This window comes from Cajanus cajan, chromosome 9 (genome assembly GCF_000230855.2).
Source record: "Cajanus cajan strain Asha chromosome 9, NIPB_CcT2T_4, whole genome shotgun sequence".
Taxonomy (NCBI): domain Eukaryota; kingdom Viridiplantae; phylum Streptophyta; class Magnoliopsida; order Fabales; family Fabaceae; genus Cajanus; species Cajanus cajan.
The window spans coordinates 8,587,167-8,606,655 of record NC_138525.1 but is presented as its reverse complement, the minus strand read 5'-3'; the positions used below and the strand labels follow the sequence as shown (position 1 = coordinate 8,606,655).

General features: G+C 32.2%; 4 protein-coding genes across 5 annotated transcripts; 1 reads left to right on the top strand and 3 right to left on the bottom strand.

Annotated features, from left to right (window-relative positions):
• Window positions 1–1,053: 1,053 nt before the first annotated feature.
• On the top strand, window positions 1,054–4,703 carry LOC145951915 (uncharacterized). Its single transcript, XM_083064102.1, has 8 exons — window positions 1,054–1,105; window positions 1,930–2,034; window positions 2,137–2,253; window positions 2,401–2,502; window positions 2,672–3,013; window positions 3,086–3,439; window positions 3,524–3,760; window positions 3,853–4,703. The coding sequence occupies exons 1-8, from the start codon at window positions 1,054–1,056 to the stop codon at window positions 4,701–4,703; spliced, it is 2,160 nt and encodes a 719-aa protein (XP_082920228.1).
• On the bottom strand, window positions 4,050–5,669 carry LOC145951877 (uncharacterized). The gene is made up of 2 exons (XM_083064031.1): window positions 5,068–5,669; window positions 4,050–4,981 (listed from the first exon to the last, which is right to left on the bottom strand). Exons 1-2 carry the CDS (start codon window positions 5,603–5,605, stop codon window positions 4,800–4,802), a joined length of 720 nt encoding a protein of 239 aa, XP_082920157.1. The 5' UTR covers window positions 5,606–5,669; the 3' UTR covers window positions 4,050–4,799.
• On the bottom strand, window positions 5,652–7,344 carry LOC145951914 (serine/threonine-protein phosphatase 7 long form homolog). Its single transcript, XM_083064101.1, has 7 exons — window positions 7,101–7,344; window positions 6,936–6,986; window positions 6,728–6,837; window positions 6,422–6,615; window positions 6,243–6,327; window positions 5,751–6,153; window positions 5,652–5,665 (listed from the first exon to the last, which is right to left on the bottom strand). Exons 1-7 carry the CDS (start codon window positions 7,342–7,344, stop codon window positions 5,652–5,654), a joined length of 1,101 nt encoding a protein of 366 aa, XP_082920227.1.
• Window positions 7,345–11,884: 4,540 nt separating this feature from the next.
• On the bottom strand, window positions 11,885–17,525 carry LOC109795327 (myosin-binding protein 3). 2 transcript variants are annotated; one of them, XM_029274834.2, is made up of 6 exons: window positions 15,834–17,525; window positions 15,448–15,642; window positions 15,058–15,261; window positions 14,787–14,879; window positions 13,125–14,557; window positions 11,885–12,415 (listed from the first exon to the last, which is right to left on the bottom strand). In XM_029274834.2, exons 1-5 carry the CDS (start codon window positions 17,134–17,136, stop codon window positions 13,161–13,163), a joined length of 3,192 nt encoding a protein of 1,063 aa, XP_029130667.1. In that variant the 5' UTR covers window positions 17,137–17,525; the 3' UTR covers window positions 11,885–12,415; window positions 13,125–13,160. The 2 variants fall into 2 exon arrangements, with proteins under 2 accessions (XP_029130667.1, XP_020210374.1); XM_020354785.3 differs by having other exon boundaries at window positions 14,787–14,885; window positions 15,834–17,519.
• Window positions 17,526–19,489: the final 1,964 nt, after the last annotated feature.

The window sequence follows — 19,489 nt, the reverse complement described above, 5'->3', positions numbered from 1 at the left end:
AATGAGAATTTTAGTGGTATAATTAAATGATAGTAACCAATATTCAATTATTTGCAAAATATAATAATAATCAAAAAGATAACTAAGTTAGTTAAAAGCTAAAGAATTGATTTTATTAATATAAAATAACCAATAATTATAAGTAAAAATTAACATTATCAAAATCTAATTAAGTCTTCTTTGAAAGATTTTTTGCCTCGCCATTCAAACTCCCAACCTGTTGAGTGTCTAATTTAGCTTTTAGAGTTAAACTTCCATCACATAACTATATACTAACAACCTTACTCATCATTTTTTTTATTATTATTCTAAAAATACCTAGTTAATTTATTTTAAAAATTCAATTAAGTGAATATTTAAAGTTAATTAAATTAAATCATATATCATAATTTTAATTATTTAAATTTAATTATTAAAAACAGGATATGATAATTTAAAAAGAAAACTACCTCTTTTCTTACTAACCCAAATCTAATTATCTATTAAAATATTCTCTTAACTAATTAAACTTAACACTCATCTATTTAATTAATTTATTCTTATATTTTTCTAATTAATTTAATTACTAACTAATTATCTAATTATTTTTATCCATATAAAATTTCACAACTTTTTTAACAACATTTTAATATTTAGTACTTTCAAATTGTATTTTAACATATCCACATATACCTTGTCAACTCTTTTAAAATTGAATAAAGAAAAAATATATTATAAATAAATAACTTTTTTATGATTAAACTAACACGTTATCAATATTTTTTTTTGAACGAACGTTATCAATGTTCTGCTACTGATTTATTTCATTTTTTATGTACCTCAGTAATTAAAAACATATTAAAAAATAGAGGCATATCCTGCAAAAATGCTATAGAAATCCAATGTATTTTACGTTTAAAACTTGGGTTTTTGACCAAAGTGGGGTCGTTGACCAAGTTATTTACGTAAATGGGGTTGTTCTGAATTTATTTACGCCTTTGGGGCTGTTTACAACTGTGTCGCTATGGGTCATAGCGACACCAATGCCACGTGGCTTTTTTTTTTGGCGGACAGATGGCTGGAATGAGCCACAACAGTGTCGCTATGGGCTGGACCAACACAGTTTGTGAGCCAACAAAGCTGGTGTAGCCCATAGCGACACCATTTAAGAAAAAAAACGAAAAAAACTGAAATAATTTAAATGTAACCTTAAAATAATCAACTGAGTATACTTATTATATATTTATAAAAAAATTATTTAAAAACGTAATTTTAAAAAATAGATTTAATTATTTATTTAAGTGGCGCTGTGGCCTATAGCGACACAGAGTCGTTGTGGCCCACAGCGCCACTAATTAATTTTTTTTTATAGTTATTAACTTATTTTGTTTGTAAATTTGTTTAATTTATATTTAGCACTTAAATATTAATTTGTAATTATAAAGTTTATTTTTCTGTAATTTATATTGTTTTTGTATATATATTTTTGTCCTTTAAATAATTTTAAATAGGCGCTGTGGCCTACAGCGACTCTTAGTGTCGCTGTGGCCCACAACGCCAGTAATTTTTTTTTTTTAGTTATTAACTTATTTTGTTTGGAAATTTGTTTAATTTATATTTAGCACTTAAATATTAATTTGTAATTATAAAGTTTATTTTTCTGTAATTTATATTATTTTTATATATATATTTTTGTCCTTTAAATAATTTTAAATAGGCGTTGTGGCCTACAGCGACTCTTAGTGTCGTTGTTGCCCACAGCGACAATATCACTATATATACCCCCCCTAGCTATGTTTTTTTCACAGTTGAAATCATATACTTATTAGTTATGTTTTGGTTGATTTAAATCTCTGAGCTAGTTACGTTTGTTTCTGATTCGGTGAGTATAATTTTTTTTTAAGATATAAATTGTAGGTATTTGCACTAATTAATTTTTTGTTGTTGCAGATATTATGGATCAAATGATTGCTTATATTTACACTGGAAAGATGTATGAAGGTGCTGAAGATGTAACATTTGATGGACCAAAAAAAGGAATGTATATTAAACGAGGTATCACTTTGGATATATTAAAGAGAAGGATTCACAACAAATTTAATCTTAACTCAAATCAAGTGATATTATCTGTAAGTTATAGATTTTTAGTTTCACAAGGTGATAACAACATATATTCTTCATTGGAATTGAGTGACGATGATGATGTACAATGCATGATAGAAGCATTTCAGAGCCAGAATGTGATGCCAATAATGGAATTATATGCTGAAATAGGTATGCAAGAATCTTCTACTTTTTCATTAGAAAATTTGTCAATTCAACGATCACCTTTGATCATAAGAGATGAAGATGAAGATGACGATGAAGATGAAGACTATCATGTTTCATCATCATATGAAAGCATTGATGAATCGAATGAAGATGAAATTGATAATTGTGAACCATCTGATGATGAGGTGCAGCCGGATGTTCTTGTTAATAGTCCAATGGTTGAACCAATTTCAATGTATCCACCTACTGAAGGTAACATCGGAAAATTAAATTTGTCAATAATTTGTTATTTGTTTAAAATAAATTGTTGAAATTGATTTTATGGAAATTAATAAATTCATTATTATTAAAATAGGTGGAAGTCAATTTTGGGGTAATTTACCCCACTACACTAACATCAATTGGAATCATCCCGATGAAGAAGATATCCCAGGGATGGATGTCGGTAGTACTTGGTCAATTGGGCAAGATTTATATGTGGGGTTGGAGTTTGAGAATAAAGATGCAGTTAAAAATGCAGTCAAGCAAAATGCAATGAGAATGCATCAAAGTTTTTATGTGGTTGAGTCGAAAAAGACTAAGTGGGTTGTTAGATGTCCAAATGCACATGATGGATGTGGATGGTACATGAGAGCCATTGAGTCAAAGAGATCTGATAAGTGGACAGTGACTCAGTGGGGTGGACGTCATACGTGTTTGAACATGTCTTTGTCCCAAGATCATGCTAAGTTAGATTCTGAGTTAATTGCAACATTCATACAAGGTAAGTTCTGCAAAGTTTATAGTTTATATTAATAATAATTTCTGTTAGTGTTTACTAATATTTAATATGTAGGAATGGTTAACCAAGATCCATCAATCAAGATTAGCCTTATCCAAGAGAGAATAACATCTCAAACTGGGTTTAAAATATCTTATAGAAAGGCTTGGATGGCGAAACAAAAAGCAATTGTTAACGTTTTTGGAGATTGGGAAGAATCGTATGCTTATTTACCTCGATGGCTGCAATACATGAAAGAAATTGCTCCAGGGTCATTTTATGATCTGTGTCATGATGAGTTTTTTGTTGGTAATCGTTATCATCGTGGTTACCGTCAATTTCACAGATTATTCTGGACATTCAAGCCGTGTTGTGATGCCTTTAATTTTTGTAAACCGTTGATACAAGTTGATGGCACTCATCTATATGGCAAGTATTGAGGTACATTGCTCATTGCTACAACTCAAGATGGTAATAACAACGTTCTTCCTCTTGCATTTGCTGTTGTTGAAGGAGAAACATTACTTGCGTGGTCGTGGTTCTTGTCTCATTTGCGATTACATGTTACAAACAAAGAAGGGATATGTTTAATATCTGATCGACATCGTAGCATTAAATCAGCCATTGACAATGAGGCAATTGGTTGGAGACCGCCAAATGCATATCACAAGTACTGCATTAGGCACATTGCAAGTAATTTTAATACTCGATTCAAGAATGTGAAACTTAAACAAAAGCTTGTGAAGTTAGGTACGTATTGTTATTTTAAAATTTTTAATCATTTGTAAATATTTTATTGTGCATTATTTATAATTTGTGCATTATTTATAATTTGTATGCAGGGTATACACCGTGTAAGCACATTTTTTATCGCAATTTGCAAAAGTTTTGTGAATCTAACCCTGATGTTCAAAGGTGGATAGGAGCTATATCAAAAGACAAATGGAGTATGACATATGATGCAGATGGTCGAAGATATGGTCACATGACAACAAATTTGTCTGAATGTGTTAACAAGGTGTTAAAGGATTGTAGAAATCTCCCTATCACTGCATTAGTTCGGTCGACGTATACCAGGTGCGCTGAGTATTTTAGTAATCGTGGTAGTCGTGCTTTAGCCAATGTTTCATCTGGGAAGGTCTTCGTTTCAAAGTTGGTTGAAGCTTTGCAAAAAAATCAAGAAGAGGCTTGTTCCCACCAAGTTTGTAGATACGACATTGAATCTTCAAAATTTGAGGTTCAAGAGGCATTTGATCCAATAACACAAACAGGAGGGAAGAAATGGGTAGTGAATTTAAAGGAACGATACTGTCAATGCGGAAAGTTTACAGCATTTCATTATCCTTGTTCTCATGTTATAGCTGCATGTGGTGTTGTTAGCATTGATTACTACCAGTTTATAGATCATGTTTATACCAGTGATTATGTTTTAAAAGCCTACTCTGGTCCGTGGGAACCAATCGGAAATGAAGACTTAATCCCTCCGAGTAATGAGGATTGGATACTTGTCCCAGATCCAACATCAGTACGCGGGAAAGGGAGACCGAAATCCACAAGAATTAGAAACGAAATGGATTGGGTTGAGAGCTCACAACGACGACCAAAATGTAGCATATGCAAACAAGAGGGTCACAACAGGCGCAATTGTCCATCTAAGTCTAATAATCAGTCGATAAGTTATGAAGATGTTTAGAATTTGTTAAACATAATGTAATTAGTAATGTGTATTCATGATGGTCATTGTATAACATAATGTAATTACTATTGTCTATTGATAATTATACAAAATCTACTCATCATCGTCTTCCTCATCTTCCTGATGATGATGCCCTCTATCAGTAGCAGGAGTTAGAATACACCGTCGTCGTCTTTCCCTTGCAGCCCTTTGAGGATTTCTTCGAACACGTCTTTGTTCTGGCGGTGATGGGTGATGACTAGCCTCCGCAGAAAATTGTGGACGCAAATCAACACCTGCAACGTCATATTTGACACAAATTATTAATATTGATATAATTATAAGAAGAAAAGAATAACAAAATAATAAAATATGAGTAGACCTGATGTATAAGTACGACTGATATAATCATGATCATACGGAATATGAAATGGTGCTTCCTGACTCGATTGTGTGGCATCCTGTGGCATACTTGGTTGTGGAGTCATTAAAGGGGAATGTCCAAAAATATGATCCATCATTTCTGATGACATAGTTGGTTCCGGTGATGAGTCTAAACCAAGTGACTCACAGATATGTGTAGTAGTCATCGGAACTGATGTCTCAAAACCTGGAGGGCGAGGTGGAGTGTACCAATATGTGTATTGGGACTGCGATGGATAAGTGGGCTCCTGAGAAGGAATATAATATAACCCTGCTGCTCTGTCTGGCATTGTAGGGTACATCTGATCCATCGCCTCAACTGGCGTTCTTCGTCTAGGTAACCCTCCAGCCTCCCTTGACTGTGCAGGAACATTGAAAGTCCCCACATCATATGAACCAGGGGGAAGGGGTGCTTCCTCAGCTGGCTCAACGAATCTAGCCCTATAGTCATCAGATATCGATAATAATCGATTAGTCTGCTCTGTGACTGCTTCCATAGAAAACTCTGGGCTGCCATGAAGAGATGTCAAGTATGCCAAGCATTCAGTTACGTCTCCCTACATATACAAAACATAAAAAAATTAGTTTACCACTTTATAATTTAACAAAATATTATATTAAAATATGAGTTGTAATATGCACATACCACAATCGAGTCTTTAACTTCATCAGGATCAATGTACAATTTCCCCTTTCTGCGATACCACCTCATGTATTCATAATTTGGACCTAATAGTCCAACCTGTGGAGAAGTAGGTGCAAAGTGGTATGCATATCGATTGGCCCAGTGCTCAAGTGCTGGACTTAATATTGTAGTCCAATCGTCATCAGTCTTTCCCCGCAGGGTCAACGCATGCACATGAGCAGGAGTCATTGGAGGATTTGGAACTGGTTGTTGGTAACCAAATTGCCTCATGACCCTATCAGGCTGATGCCATTCACAAATACACAGAGAAAGTAACGGGATTACAGAACCCCAAATACGAATCCCCTGTGTACAGTCCTCGGGCATCTGTTCCAAAGGCAGATATGGTTGCCAAATAATCTGTAAATAAAAAAATGTAATTAGTTTATATTAAAATACTAATAACTTACATAATGAAAACCGTAAACCCTTCAATTTTATTTACTTACAGATTTTCTGGTCAACCGATCAAAGAATTTGCGATAAAATTTAATATCATCGCTCATGCTTATTTTAGTGGCTGTGTTGGACCACCTGAAATCAAAATGTAAACAATTAATTTCTGTAACATTTATTCAATAATTTTAACAATGTTAATATTTTGAATTTCATCATACCTTAAACCAACAGGACAAGCTGGAGGAATAGGTGGAAATGGAGAAGACAGAATGGTTGGGAATCGTTCTCATGCCCATAACTGCAATAAAAGTGTAAATCCACCACAACTTGGCGTTTTGTAATCTGTAGAGGTGCATAAATTGCGATACAAATATCCAAGCAATGCAGCACCCCATGCATACGTCTTAATGGTCTGAAAGTCACCTAAGAACGCCAACCACCTCAATGAGACATAGCTGGAAGATCTATCAGGAAACAGAAGCCCTCCTATAAAGCGTAGTATCTAGGCTCGAGCATAAGGAAGCAACTGATGTACCTCCTGTAGATCATCTGCAATGTCATTAAAATATGTTGCCAACCAAGATAATTTCACCCGATGTCCTTTAATTTGTGACTCAGGTGGAACAACACCTAAAAGATCATGAGCTGCAAAAAATAAAACAAATTATTTACCGATTTTTAATATTATAAAACACAATTACTTAAACAAAAAAATACAACTTAAAGTATAATTATTTTAGTACCTAATTCGAATATATTACCACTGCCTTGACTTAACAGTGCTTCACCGTCAACTGGAAGACCAACAATCATACCAACATCTTGGAGAGTAATTGTGCATTCTCCAAATGGCATATGAAATGTGTGTGTTTCTGGTCTCCATCATTCTACCAGAGCAGTTAATAAACCAGGACTCATTTTGATATAACTCAACCGAGCAATCCATCCAAATCCAGCCTGGTCTATTAACGGAACTATTTGATGTGGAATTCCGTCAATTCCATTACGTGTTGGAGCAGCACGTCGTGCTAATAATCTCCTATCTTCTTCTCTATTCCAAACATGTTGTGAAACATGTATGGATTGCAATGACAATAAATCATCCTCAACGGGTCCACAACTCACACGCGTAGATGTAGAAGATGATGCCATCTATAACAAAATTTAACAGCACATTATTTCATCCATTATATAAATAAATTCAAAACAGCCTCATTTACGTAAATAACTTGGTCAACGACCCCACTTTGGTCAAAAAGCCAAGATAAATCATTTTAACAAGTTTCATTCACCTAGCTTTTATAAAATAAATAAATTTATATATAAACTATTTGTTTTTATTTATTCATGTATAAATTAAGATGTTTAAATTTTCAATAGATTTTCATAAAATGTGTTTGACCCATATTCTCATTTTAAGAAGAATAAAAGCTTAAAAAATATGTTAAACACTACGTAATTCCAGATTGAATTCACTCTATTTTATACCATCTCAATTCGCGTTTTTGACCAAAGTGGGGTCGTTGACCCACTTATTTACGTAAATGGAGTTGTTTTGAAGTTATTTAATTCAATTTAAAAATTAAATAATTGTTTTTAAATAAATTTAAATAACACGTAATTAAATTTTTTGAATTTCTTTTAATTAATTTCTTTTCTATTTAAATATATTTTTAACATAATTAAAATAATTCAATTCAAAATTTAAATATCATTATTTCTAAATTCAATATAAATTACACAGAAATAATTTAAAATGAATAATTACACAACTATGTCAAATGACGTAACCCACAGCGACTTTCAAATAATTGCACAAAAAAAATATAAATAATTCTAATTAAATTACAGTAACTATAAAAATTAATAAATTTAAATAAATTATAAATTAAAGAAAATAATAAACATTAAAATACCTGAAAGCTTCAATAAATCTGGAACTCTAGAGAAATTCACAAAATAAAAATTACCCTGAAATAAAAATAAAAATATCTAAACGTTAAACAAAATTTAAAAGTAAGTAAATAATTTTTAAATAAATTAAACAGATAAATAAAAAAAATAAAAAAAACTTACCTGATGGAGACTCTCGTGCAACTCTGGAAACAAAAATGAGAGGGGGGGACCATCTGAGGGTAAAATCCCTTATATAGGCATTTTTTTTATATTTTTTTTACTGTATAAAGCCACGTGCCAATTACTACGGGTTAAATCAGCGGTAATTTGACACGTGGCCACTGTAATTAATTTCTCAACCACCACCTGTGTCGCTGTGGCCTACAGCGCCCCAATGTCGCTGCAGGCCACTGCGCCACATTTTTTTTTTTAAATTATTCAAAAAATAGTTTTTTTATCAACTTTTATTTTATTTACGCATATCATAAAAATATATATTTATATATTTAGCTATTTCTGATTTTTCTTTATTTTATACATTTTTAATTTTCTATTTACGTTTTTTAATTTTTAAAATATGTGACGCTATGGCCTACAGCGTCACTATATTTCTGTTTTTTTTTAATTATTAAATAAATTATTTTTTATCACATTTTTTTTATTTAGGAATATCATACAAATATGTACTTATAAATATTTACCTATTTCTCATTTTTCTTTATTTTATACATTTTTTTTTGTATTTACGCTTTTTATTTTTAAAATAAGTGCCGTTGTGGCCTACAGCGCCACTATATTTCTGATTTTTTTTAAAAAAATTTAATTATTAAAAAAAATTAAATTCTTTTTTATCACATTTTAATTATTATAAATTTATTTTATACATTGTTTTTTTTATATATGTGGCGCTTTAGGCTGTAGGTTCTGTTTCCTTTTTTTTTAAATTATAACTTGTTTTTTTTATCACATTTTAATTATTAAAATTAATTTTTTATTAACTGGCGCTGTGGCTTACAGCGCCACTATATTTCTATTTTTTTTTTAAATTATTAAATAATTTATTTTTTTATCACATTTTAATTATTAAAAATAATTGTTTTTTTATATATGTGGCGCTTTAGGCTGCAGCGACTTTATTGAAGCTGTTTTGTGGCGCTATAGGCTGTAGGGACACTATTAATATGGCTTTCATGGCTTTCCTGAAGTTTATAAAATGTCACGTGGTACTAGTGTCGCTGTGGGCCATAGCGACACCGTTATAAAGAGCCCCAAAGGCGTAAATAAATTCAAAACAACCTCATTTACGTAAATAACTTGGTCAACGACCCTACTTTGGTCAAAAAGCCTTAAAACTTTGTTGGTAAAAGTGTGTTCGGTTGTATGTGAGAAATAGCCAAATAGGATAAATAAAAATAGAGAAGAAGAAAAAATGTAAATACATGAGAAATATAATAAAAGTAGGAGTGTTTAGTTTAATAAAAATAAAAATAATTTTAATCATTTTTTAGTTAGTCAATTAAACTTTTACCGTGGCTCTTATTATTATTATTATTATTATTTAATTCATTTTCTAACTATTACATTACATCTCACGTGAACCAAGCAATTCACCCCCTCCCCCCTCTTTTTTAACTTTTACTCTGTTTTAACTTTTTTTTTCCCTTCCGATTTCTCACTCTGATCCCAACCAACTCACCTTAAATGTTACAGAAAGAGTTGCATAATAAGGATTGACAAATTTCAAATCATACTTCATTTATGGATAACAACATGCAATTGGTCGAACTCGTGATCTTCATTTTCTCTTTGCTTTGTTATGACATGTGCTGTCCGTTATCACCTTTTGGACTTTTCGAATTTGGATTCAGGAATCTTGAAGCCACACGAAGGAGTCCAAAATATGAAATATATAATATGTAATATAAATTGAAGAAACTAGTGTTTTAAAGAAACGTAAAAATAAGGAATAAATTGAAGGTTTATATATAAAATAGTGTAACGACTCGCCTTGACCATCACACTGCGAAACACTACAACACACTACTGAAATATACCTATACTTAAACAGTAATATAATATAAGTACATCTACAACTCATGAATATGTACAACTATGTTGCTTGTCCAGCAACTATATACAAACATTTATATAGAAGTATCTACCAACAACTGGTAGTCTACAAAATAAAAATCCAACTTCAGGCACCTCCTGTTGTCTCTAGCAATTATCTCTCAGCTTATTCATGTCATGCTCTCATACATCGTATGATCATCGTAGTCCAAACCACATGAAAACATGCAAGGATAAGTTAGAGAAAATAAATAACTCATAATAATAATCACCATATTCAACATAACAACAAGCAACACATGTATTACATACCTATCAACAACAACACACACACACACACACACACACATATATATATATGAAAACAACTTACAACACTAGCAACTTAACATCACTATCATCATCAAATAGTTCAACACACAACACATGCAACTTAGCATTACTGTCATCATGTTCATCAACTTGTTCAACATACAATACATAATACTTAAACAACATATGAATATAAAAGCAACTTGTAACACAACATCACTATCAACAATAACAACTTATTCCCCATGCAACACACAACGCATAGACAACATACATCTCAGTAGCACCTTCACAACACGTTAACACATACAACTTATATCATCACAATATTAACTCATCAACACATACAACTTATGAATAATTTTAGAAAAATAAAAATGAAAATATATAATAAATTTATTATTATCAAAAAAGTGAGCTAATTCCTTACTTGCAATAAATTAGGTCATTAAATCTTATAAAAATAAATAAATAATAGGATATTAGATTTAGTCTCAAGTGATCTTCTATAGCTAAAATTAGTTGTAATGTGATGATAGTGACAATTAGGAAAAGTGACATCCTCCCTTTCTACCTTCCCTTTTTTAATTTTTTACAATTATACCAATTCATTTCCCACGTTAAACATCGATGATAAAATTAGAAGGCAGATTATTCAATTATTTTTTACATTAATTAAAGTTATTTTCTTATTTATGCAAATAATTAGTAGGGTAAGAATCTTATTAGTGTTAGGGATAGTGTTACAAAAATAAAAATAAAAAATTTATAATAATTTAATATTATCAAATAAAATAACTTTACTTACAATAAATTAGACAATTAAATCTTATAAAAATATAAATAATAGGATATTATATTTAGTCTCATGATCTTTTATCGTTAACATTAGTCGTAATGTGATAATAGTGACAATTAATAAAAGAGATATTTCTACCTTCTTTTTGATTTTCAACTTTTTCATAATTCTATCAACTCATTTCCTACTTCAACATTGACAGTATAATTAAAAAGACAAATTATTCAATTCTCTCTTACATTAATTAAAGTCATTTTCTTATTTCAATAAATAGTTAGTAGTGTAAGAATCTTATTAATGTAAGGGATAATTTTAGGAAACTAAAATAATTTTTTTTAATAAGTATAATATTATCAATTAAAGTAACATTCTTCCTTACTTATAATGAATTAGACAATCAAATCTTATAAATAAATAAATAATAGAATATTAGTTTTAGTGTCAAGTGATCCTAACTATTGTTAAAATTAGTTGTAATGCGATGATAATGACAATTAGAATAAGTGAAGTCCTCCCTTTCTATCTTTCCTTTTATTTTTTTTGGCTTCTTCATAATTCTATGAACTCATTTCCCTCTTCAACATTGATGGTAAAATTACAAAGCAGATTATTCAATTATATCGAAAAGAAAATGAAACATGATTTATCATATGATTAACAAATAGATACAGATTATACAATACATCATGATGGACACATGATTTTTCTGTGAGGTTTAAGAGCCCATACTTTGAACACTCCATTCTTCATGTACTACAACTTCACTACTTTCCCTCTCCCACCTACCAAACATATAAGATGGGGTAAGGAAATAAGAGATTAAAAAAAAACAGATTTGATGTATTGAGAAATAGGCCCAAGTTGAGGGGACCAAATGATGTTCTCCTCTAGGCCCTACAAAATTTTGGGCCTCACACAATTTTTGTAGATAGCCCATCAAGCTGAGACCTTAGATATGGACAGACTTCAACCTTTTTGGTACCAAATTAACAAACCATCACATGATACCAGAAATATCCCTCCCTCCGTTGGAGAAAATTTTCTGATTTTTCGCAACAAAATTTGGTTACTGTAGGTCTACATGATGCAGGGTGAGAAATGACTTCCCACAAATCCTAAATGTGCACACTCATCATGAAGCAACACCTGCATTAAGCAAGAAGTAAAATATTTCAGCATTTTGAAACATTGATGCTAGTGAACTAGCACCGTTAGTTCATTACCTTTATTGGATTAAATACCCGGTTGGTTAGTATAGTTTCATAAATTTTACTTTTAATCTCTATAGTTAAGAATATTACATTTTAGTCTTTATAATCCCTATAGGTCATAGCTAATAGACAACATGTACAAGAATTAAAATGAAATAGTTTTAACCATAAAAACTAAAAGATAAGATTTAAGAAAGGTTTAATTGTACTTCTTGCCACCAAAGTTCTACATTTCGCAAATTTTGTCACATAACTTTTAAAATTTGCACATTATGTCACCCTATTAATTAACTGTTCTTCTTTATTAGTTAATTGTTGATGTGATACGTCAATCATTAATGTAACATGTTGATTGTTGATGTGGTACATTATATCACATCATCATCCATATGTCACATTAGTAATTCATGTCGAAGATTAACATATTACGTTAGATATCAATATATCACATTAATGGTCAACTAATGAAGGTAGGTAGTCAATTAACAAGGTTTTAAAATGTGTAAAAAATTGAAAGTTGAGTGATAGAATGTGCAATTTCAATAGTTGAGAGAAAATTCACGAAATTGTTAAACTTAGGAAACAAAAAGTGCAATAGCTTTTCCGAAACTAGATATACCAACCCTTTTTACATAAATGCATACCTTATGCCTACATGTCTTTGGAGAATGCAAACTTCACTATAGTGGATCATTTCCCAAAGTCTTCAAGCGTAGTTCCACATCCTTAAGATCACGAAGATGTTGCAGGATTTCTTGAAGCAGATCCACTCCTTTTTCTCCACCATTCTGTATGGAACCCATACAGTGTTGTAGAAACTCCTTATCTGTTTCAAGAGCTTGTAACCTCTCATACACGCGATCAACCTCCTCTTCAATGCATGTCTTCATGCTATCCATTTCAAGTATAGGATCTGAGTTTTGCATGTCAACTGATTCAGATTCCAATTGTCTCTCAATTGTGTATGTTTCCTCAGTCTCATCCTCAGCTGCATCTAAATATGGCAGTAGCTTCTTTGCCAAGGAACCTATTGTAGAGTGTTTATCAATGTCATCTGAAAAACCATTAGAATATCCATTCTCCTCTACACTGCTAAAGTTGCAGTTTTCACTCAAGTCCTTGTCACAATACATTGATGAATTCTCAATCAATTTGATGTCATCAAGGAATTCCTCGTTATCTCCCAATGAAACAATCTTTTCCTCTAATGCTTTGAGCTGTTCTAGAATGGAAGCCCTTTCTTCCTCAAATTCTGCCAATGTATCATCAAGAGCACTCACATGCTTTACACAGTCTAGTGCCATCTCCTCCAAGTTAGAAACTGTGTCATCACTTGCATTGTTGTGGCTGCTTTCCTCATGGTTGAATAAGACATGATCTTCGTCTCGTGGATCGCGGTTAAAGTCAATGGATAGCTCATCGGTGTAGCCCACATTGCTGCAAGAAGAAGAGGAGTCTCTACTTCTTACACTTCCATCTTTCATTCTTCTCAGCACCCTCAGTTTCTCTTTTGCTTCATATTCCATTACCTTCTGCCTGTACTCTTCCAATTCTTTCTCAAGTTCTTGTTTCTCTTTCTCCCTTTTCGTCATCAACTCATTTAAAAGCTGTAAGGCTTCCTGATCATACTCTGATTGTTCTTCCATCATCCTTTGGTATTGCAATGCTTCCATCTGCATTGCTGCCTTTTCTTCTTGCAATCTTGTAATCATTGCCATTGTTTGGTTGGCAGCCACTGCTGATGCACTTCTCTCTTCTTCTAGTTCTTGATATACAGCACTTAGAGCATTTCTTTCAGCTTTTAAAGCTGTTTTTAGCCGGTCGATTGTTAATACTGGATCGCCACATTCTACCTCACTTGCAACACTTCCATCCACAGAGTCATCTCTTTTATGCAGGTAATGTAGGCCATCTACAGATCTAGGAGTCTCAGGAAGTTTTTCTTCTTCTACTTCATAAGACTCTGAGCACTTGGATGACTCATTGCTTGTTTCTTCACGAATTTTCTCAACTTCTATTGTTTTCTCAACCTTCTTCTTAACATACTCGTTGTCGTTTGATCCTGCTTTATCTGGACCTGCATTGTTGTAGTTCAATTACAGTTTAAAGGTATTGAAATGAAAAAGGAAACATTTGCATTTCTTTTAGAATTAAGTTCTTCACAATTAGAGAAGGTAAAAAGACAACAGTTTTGCTAACCATTTCCCACCGAGGAATCAATAAATATAAGTTTTATTCGCAACAGATAGCAAAACTGAAATCATCATAATAATAATAACAAACAAAGAACTAGATGTAAAGCTTACAGAGATTTTTCTGGGTGATGAATTCATCAATAGCTTCAGTATCATCTTCACTTGTGGAAGATTCATCTTCTGGTATGCTTTGAGATGAGCTAGCTGGTTCTTCAGATGGAGAATGATTAGCCATGTGAGCAAATGTTGAAATCAATGTTTAGAACATAGTCTTTCAAGTATTCGAAATTAAGTAAATTTTTTCCACTACATATGGGATCATAATTAATGAACTAGCCTACTAGGAGGCATGAAACAACAGAATTCATGCACTTCTTTGTACCTCGTGTATTTTCTGGTTCTTCCATATCTGCTTCTATACTTTTATCATCATTAGATAAACTTTGAGACTGACTTAGATGATTTTGAGTGATAAATTTGTCAAAGGCGTTTTGAACTTCAGCATCATCATCACTTGATGAAGAAGATTCATCTTCAGATATGCATTCACAAGAGCAGGCTGGTTCTTCAGATGCAGGCATATTATCTGTGTGAGAAAATGTTGAAGTCATAAACGTTTAAATAATAATCTCTTATGTTATGTATGCTAAATTAAGTTTTATGTTTATAAATACGGGATCACTATTAATGAACCAGCCAACTACGAGACAAAAAACAACACAAATGCAAAGGGACATTGTTTGATCCTTAAAATTAATGTACTTCTATCTACCTTGTAGATTTTCTGGTTCTTGAATAGCTGCTTCCATACTGTTGTTATCAATATCATTGGTCTTACTAAGACTATTCTGAGCAATAAATTCATCAAAGGCATTTTGAATTTCAGCATCATCATCACTTGATGAAGATTCATCTTCTTGTGTACATTCACTAGAGCAGACTGGTTCTTGAGATTGAGGCAGATCAACTGCATGACCAAAAACTTGTGATTTTTTACAGTCACGGCATAGGTAATAAGATCACTCAACAGAAGCGCACTATCCCTTTTGTTTTCTCAAGCACTGACTTTAATAAAAAATAAAAAATAGGAAACGTGAACAACACTATTGTGAATAAATAAAGTACCAGAAATTCTACAAATCAAGCACTTCCTTGTACCTTGTGTATCATCCGGTTCTTTGGTGACTCCTTCAACACTTTTGACATCATTTTCTCCAGCAGTAATCCCTTGTAGATGGACCTCGTCTACTGAATTCTGTTTCAAATCTTCAAGTTCCAAAGTTATAGAATCTTCCAAGCTTTCGAGCTCTCTAATGCTTGTTTTCTCTGCATTCTCATTCATTGTGAGTAATAATCCTTCTCTTTCTGAGATACTTAATTGTGCTTCAATTGGTGACTCATTTTCAAAGGTGTGAGTCTGAGTCCCTTGCTCCCTTTCCCCAAGATCCTGATCCAATTTCCATGTTCCAAAATTCAAAGAGGTAACAGAGTCTATTAACTCAACAGGTACCAAACGGTGGCTACCACTAGCCATGTCATTCTTCTCAAATTTCACATTGATGACTTCAAGTGATCTATCTTCCCAGTGTGAACCCTTCGTAGAGGAAGTGAATTGACAAACAAAGTTCTCATCAGCACTTGGATCAACCTCAGTAATGATAAGATCATCCTCCTTCTCATCCTTTTCTCCATCCTTTTCATCCGAATGCAAATTTGAAACAGAACTGGAACGATCCTCAGCCACCTCTCTGAGGATAAAACTTTCAATATCAGAAAGTATCTGATGCTCATCTACCTCATGATCTTCCTCATTGTGTCTCTCAAACTCAAGGTCCTTACCACCTTCTTTTTCATCATCCATTGAGTCTTCCACAATCAATGACCCTTTATCGCCCCAAGAAGGCTTCAACAGCAAATAAGGAGGGTAAAGCTGGCTGCTCAAGCTCTCATTGCAGCAAGAGCACCGTCTTATCATGTCATCACCATTTTCATGTTTGCCATGACCACTCACCCACGAAATGAAAGCGATTCTGTGTCTCATTCCAAAGGAGTTCTCATGATGGTTTGGCCGAGAGGCCAAACAATCCTCACACATGCTGTGTGTTTCCGCTAGTCTTTGGTGATTTGAACAGTAACCAAGCTTTGAAATCTCAGCTGCGTGAGCCTCACACACGAGATCTTTGTGCAACTTTGTGCTGTTCTCTTGCTGAAGGACATGATCAACCCTTGAACACCAAAGACACGGTGGTTGGAGGCCAACACATTTGGCAAATTTTGAGATGAGGTAACTGAACAAAGAGTTTAGGAGGAGAAGTGCAATCAAGAGCCATTCAAGCACTGCATAGACTAGAATCACAACCATTTTATTGGTGTTCCTATGCAACATGGTTGCAAACTTGTTGGTAGCCATAGATGTTTCCACTTTGCAACCTATGTTTTCTCTTGTGACTTGTGTGTGCATGTGACACTGTAGAGATATTGGGAAAGAAGAAAGACGCACAACAGAAAATAGAATAGAAAACAGATTCAGAAGAAAAGTGTTTTTCTTAAGGAATGAGTAATTGGCAAGAGAAGGCAGAGTCTGAGAAACGTGCTAGTGGAATCAGTCACTGTATCAGTGATATGCACCGTTGATAATTACCTTTAGGAATTGGACTAAAGTGGATCTCCTCAGTGACTTTGATCGTAATATTATATTTTATTTTATCCAAGGTTGTTTCTGGGGCTACCCGACATGATAATAACCTGCTAGGATTATTATTGCATGTATACTCTTTTTGATCTGTCGCACCATATTCTATTATGCTCATTTATGCTTCCAAAATGAATGCACGCTTTGGAATTAGAGAAGTGGGGGTGTGAGATTAGCGTATTCGTTTGGATGCATGACATACACCCAAGGGGAAAATATTTTCACAAGGAAAATACCATCAGTAACATCAAGTACCATAATAACACTAAGCAATCAATTAAAAGTTACCTCAGATATATTGATAAAAAAAAATAAAAATAAAAAAAACAAAAATAAAAAACACAGCTTAAACTTGGTTTTTAAAGAAACTAATGATTAAACAGAGTTTAAAGACCGTATAACTTAAATCAACTAATTAAAAAAATCATAGTTAACTTGCATTTTAATTAAACTTATATTATATATTATATATTAAATCTATTATATAAAATGTGCATGATTTTGATGTACACATTTTTTTTTTATTTTATCTTTATAATTATCCCAAAATCACTTACAATGGTAACTACAAATTAATCACTATTGTTATATTTCTATTATTTTTTTTATATTTTTTTATTTTTAAACAAAATACATAGACATATAATTTATAAAAAAAAAGGAATACAAGATGATTTTGGTGTGAATACTTTTTATCCTATTTTTTCTATATAATTACTCTAAATTACTAACACCCTCCAATTGAAATCATTCCTTATTGTTTCACCTCTATTATTTATTTTTTAAAATAAAATAATAAAATATACAAAAATACGGAGTGTCTTTTTTATATTAATTTATCATAATGAGTTTAATTTTCATAAATTATCAAATTTCATCCACTGGTTAAAAATTATTTAAAATATATTTTTTAAGTATTTTTTTTATAAACAAAAATAACAGTTTATTTTATACAGTGATAAAAATGAAATTTAAACTTAAGAATTAATGTAAAATGTAAAAGATTTTCACCATTACTCTTGTCCTAATGTCTTACAACATTAATAATATTAAGTAAAACAAAACAGCTAATGTAAGTTTAGGGTAAGAACAAGATTTCTCTTAAAAATTGTCTGAAGCTTGAATTATGTATTTAAATATATATATTTCCCTTCTATTTGATTATCCAACGTTAGGAAAGACAGTGGAACAACTTATAAATACATACCGAGAAGTTTCACTTCACAAATGAGAGTTACTCATATGTAAATGTTTGGGTCGTCCACGCACTCGTTCAAGACACAACCAGCAAAAAGCTAAAGAGAAATGTAAACTGAAAAAGAAAAGAAAAGAAACAGAAGACAGTCCTTGTTGTTCCATGAATTTGGGTTGGGCCACTCCACGCGCATGATGGTCCCCACCACAACACATGAAAATGGCTAGTAGGTCATACCCATATTACTTTGGCCCACCACCCTTAGTACTAATTAAACATACGCTCTTCTTAGCAACGGCATAAGCTTCTACATTTCATTATTCAATAGTTATCATTTTCTAAACAAAATTATGTACTAGTTTTTTTCCTTAATCCCTCGTCCTTTTCACATTACTATCATTGCTTCAATTAATGAAGTTTAGGCTTTACAAATTCGTTGAAGTTTTTACTGGAATAATTATACTCTATCAAATTTTTCAGCTAGGCGTTTCCGCATAATACTCTCTAATAAGAAGTTTTATGTTTACTGTTTACATGTATTATGTTGAAAGAGAAAGCATCATAAGGAATCGTGGGTGACTTGGGATTCTTCTATTGAAAAATTTAAAGTGAAGGGCAGGAATGATGGAACAAGGGTGTCAACAGTGGTTGGCATGATGAAAAGGCTAAATTGAAAAGAAAAAGTGAGTTGAAAGGAGGGAAGGGATTGAATAAAATTGGGGGGCTGTGATAGTGATTTAAGGTCTTTTGTATGAATAAAGATTGGAAATAATGTAATGTGGGATCATGGTCTTGCCTACTACACCTTTTGCTTTTTAGGTCCCGGCTTTCTTTAAAAGTTCATTCCTGGATTTAAGATGCAAAGAGATTTTTAATGAAATAATCAAATCATATCTTACCAACTGATAGCTTAATGAAATTAGAGGA

What these genes read in the sequence shown, in the direction of transcription:
- LOC145951915 (XM_083064102.1), top strand. Translation starts at nt 1,054, where the DNA reads ATGGCTGGAATGAGCCACAACAGTGTCGCTATGGGCTGGACCAACACA. An exon ending in GGGCTGGACCAACACAGTTT is followed by an intron (nt 1,106 to 1,929) that starts GTGAGCCAACAA and finishes TTGTTGTTGCAG; the next exon opens with ATATTATGGATCAAATGATT. An exon ending in TGATGGCACTCATCTATATG is followed by an intron (nt 3,440 to 3,523) that starts GCAAGTATTGAG and finishes CTGTTGTTGAAG; the next exon opens with GAGAAACATTACTTGCGTGG.
- LOC145951877 (XM_083064031.1), bottom strand. Translation starts at nt 5,605, where the DNA reads ATGGAAGCAGTCACAGAGCAGACTAATCGATTATTATCGATATCTGAT. An exon ending in CAGTCGTACTTATACATCAG is followed by an intron (nt 4,982 to 5,067) that starts GTCTACTCATAT and finishes ATGACGTTGCAG; the next exon opens with GTGTTGATTTGCGTCCACAA.
- LOC145951914 (XM_083064101.1), bottom strand. Translation starts at nt 7,344, where the DNA reads ATGGCATCATCTTCTACATCTACGCGTGTGAGTTGTGGACCCGTTGAG. An exon ending in TTATATCAAAATGAGTCCTG is followed by an intron (nt 6,987 to 7,100) that starts GTTTATTAACTG and finishes TTGGTCTTCCAG; the next exon opens with TTGACGGTGAAGCACTGTTA. An exon ending in ATCGGTTGACCAGAAAATCT is followed by an intron (nt 6,154 to 6,242) that starts GTAAGTAAATAA and finishes TTTTATTTACAG; the next exon opens with ATTATTTGGCAACCATATCT.
- LOC109795327 (XM_020354785.3), bottom strand. Translation starts at nt 17,136, where the DNA reads ATGCACACACAAGTCACAAGAGAAAACATAGGTTGCAAAGTGGAAACA. An exon ending in AGAACCAGAAAATCTACAAG is followed by an intron (nt 15,262 to 15,447) that starts GTAGATAGAAGT and finishes TTTCTCACACAG; the next exon opens with ATAATATGCCTGCATCTGAA. An exon ending in CATCACCCAGAAAAATCTCT is followed by an intron (nt 14,558 to 14,786) that starts GTAAGCTTTACA and finishes ACAACAATGCAG; the next exon opens with GTCCAGATAAAGCAGGATCA.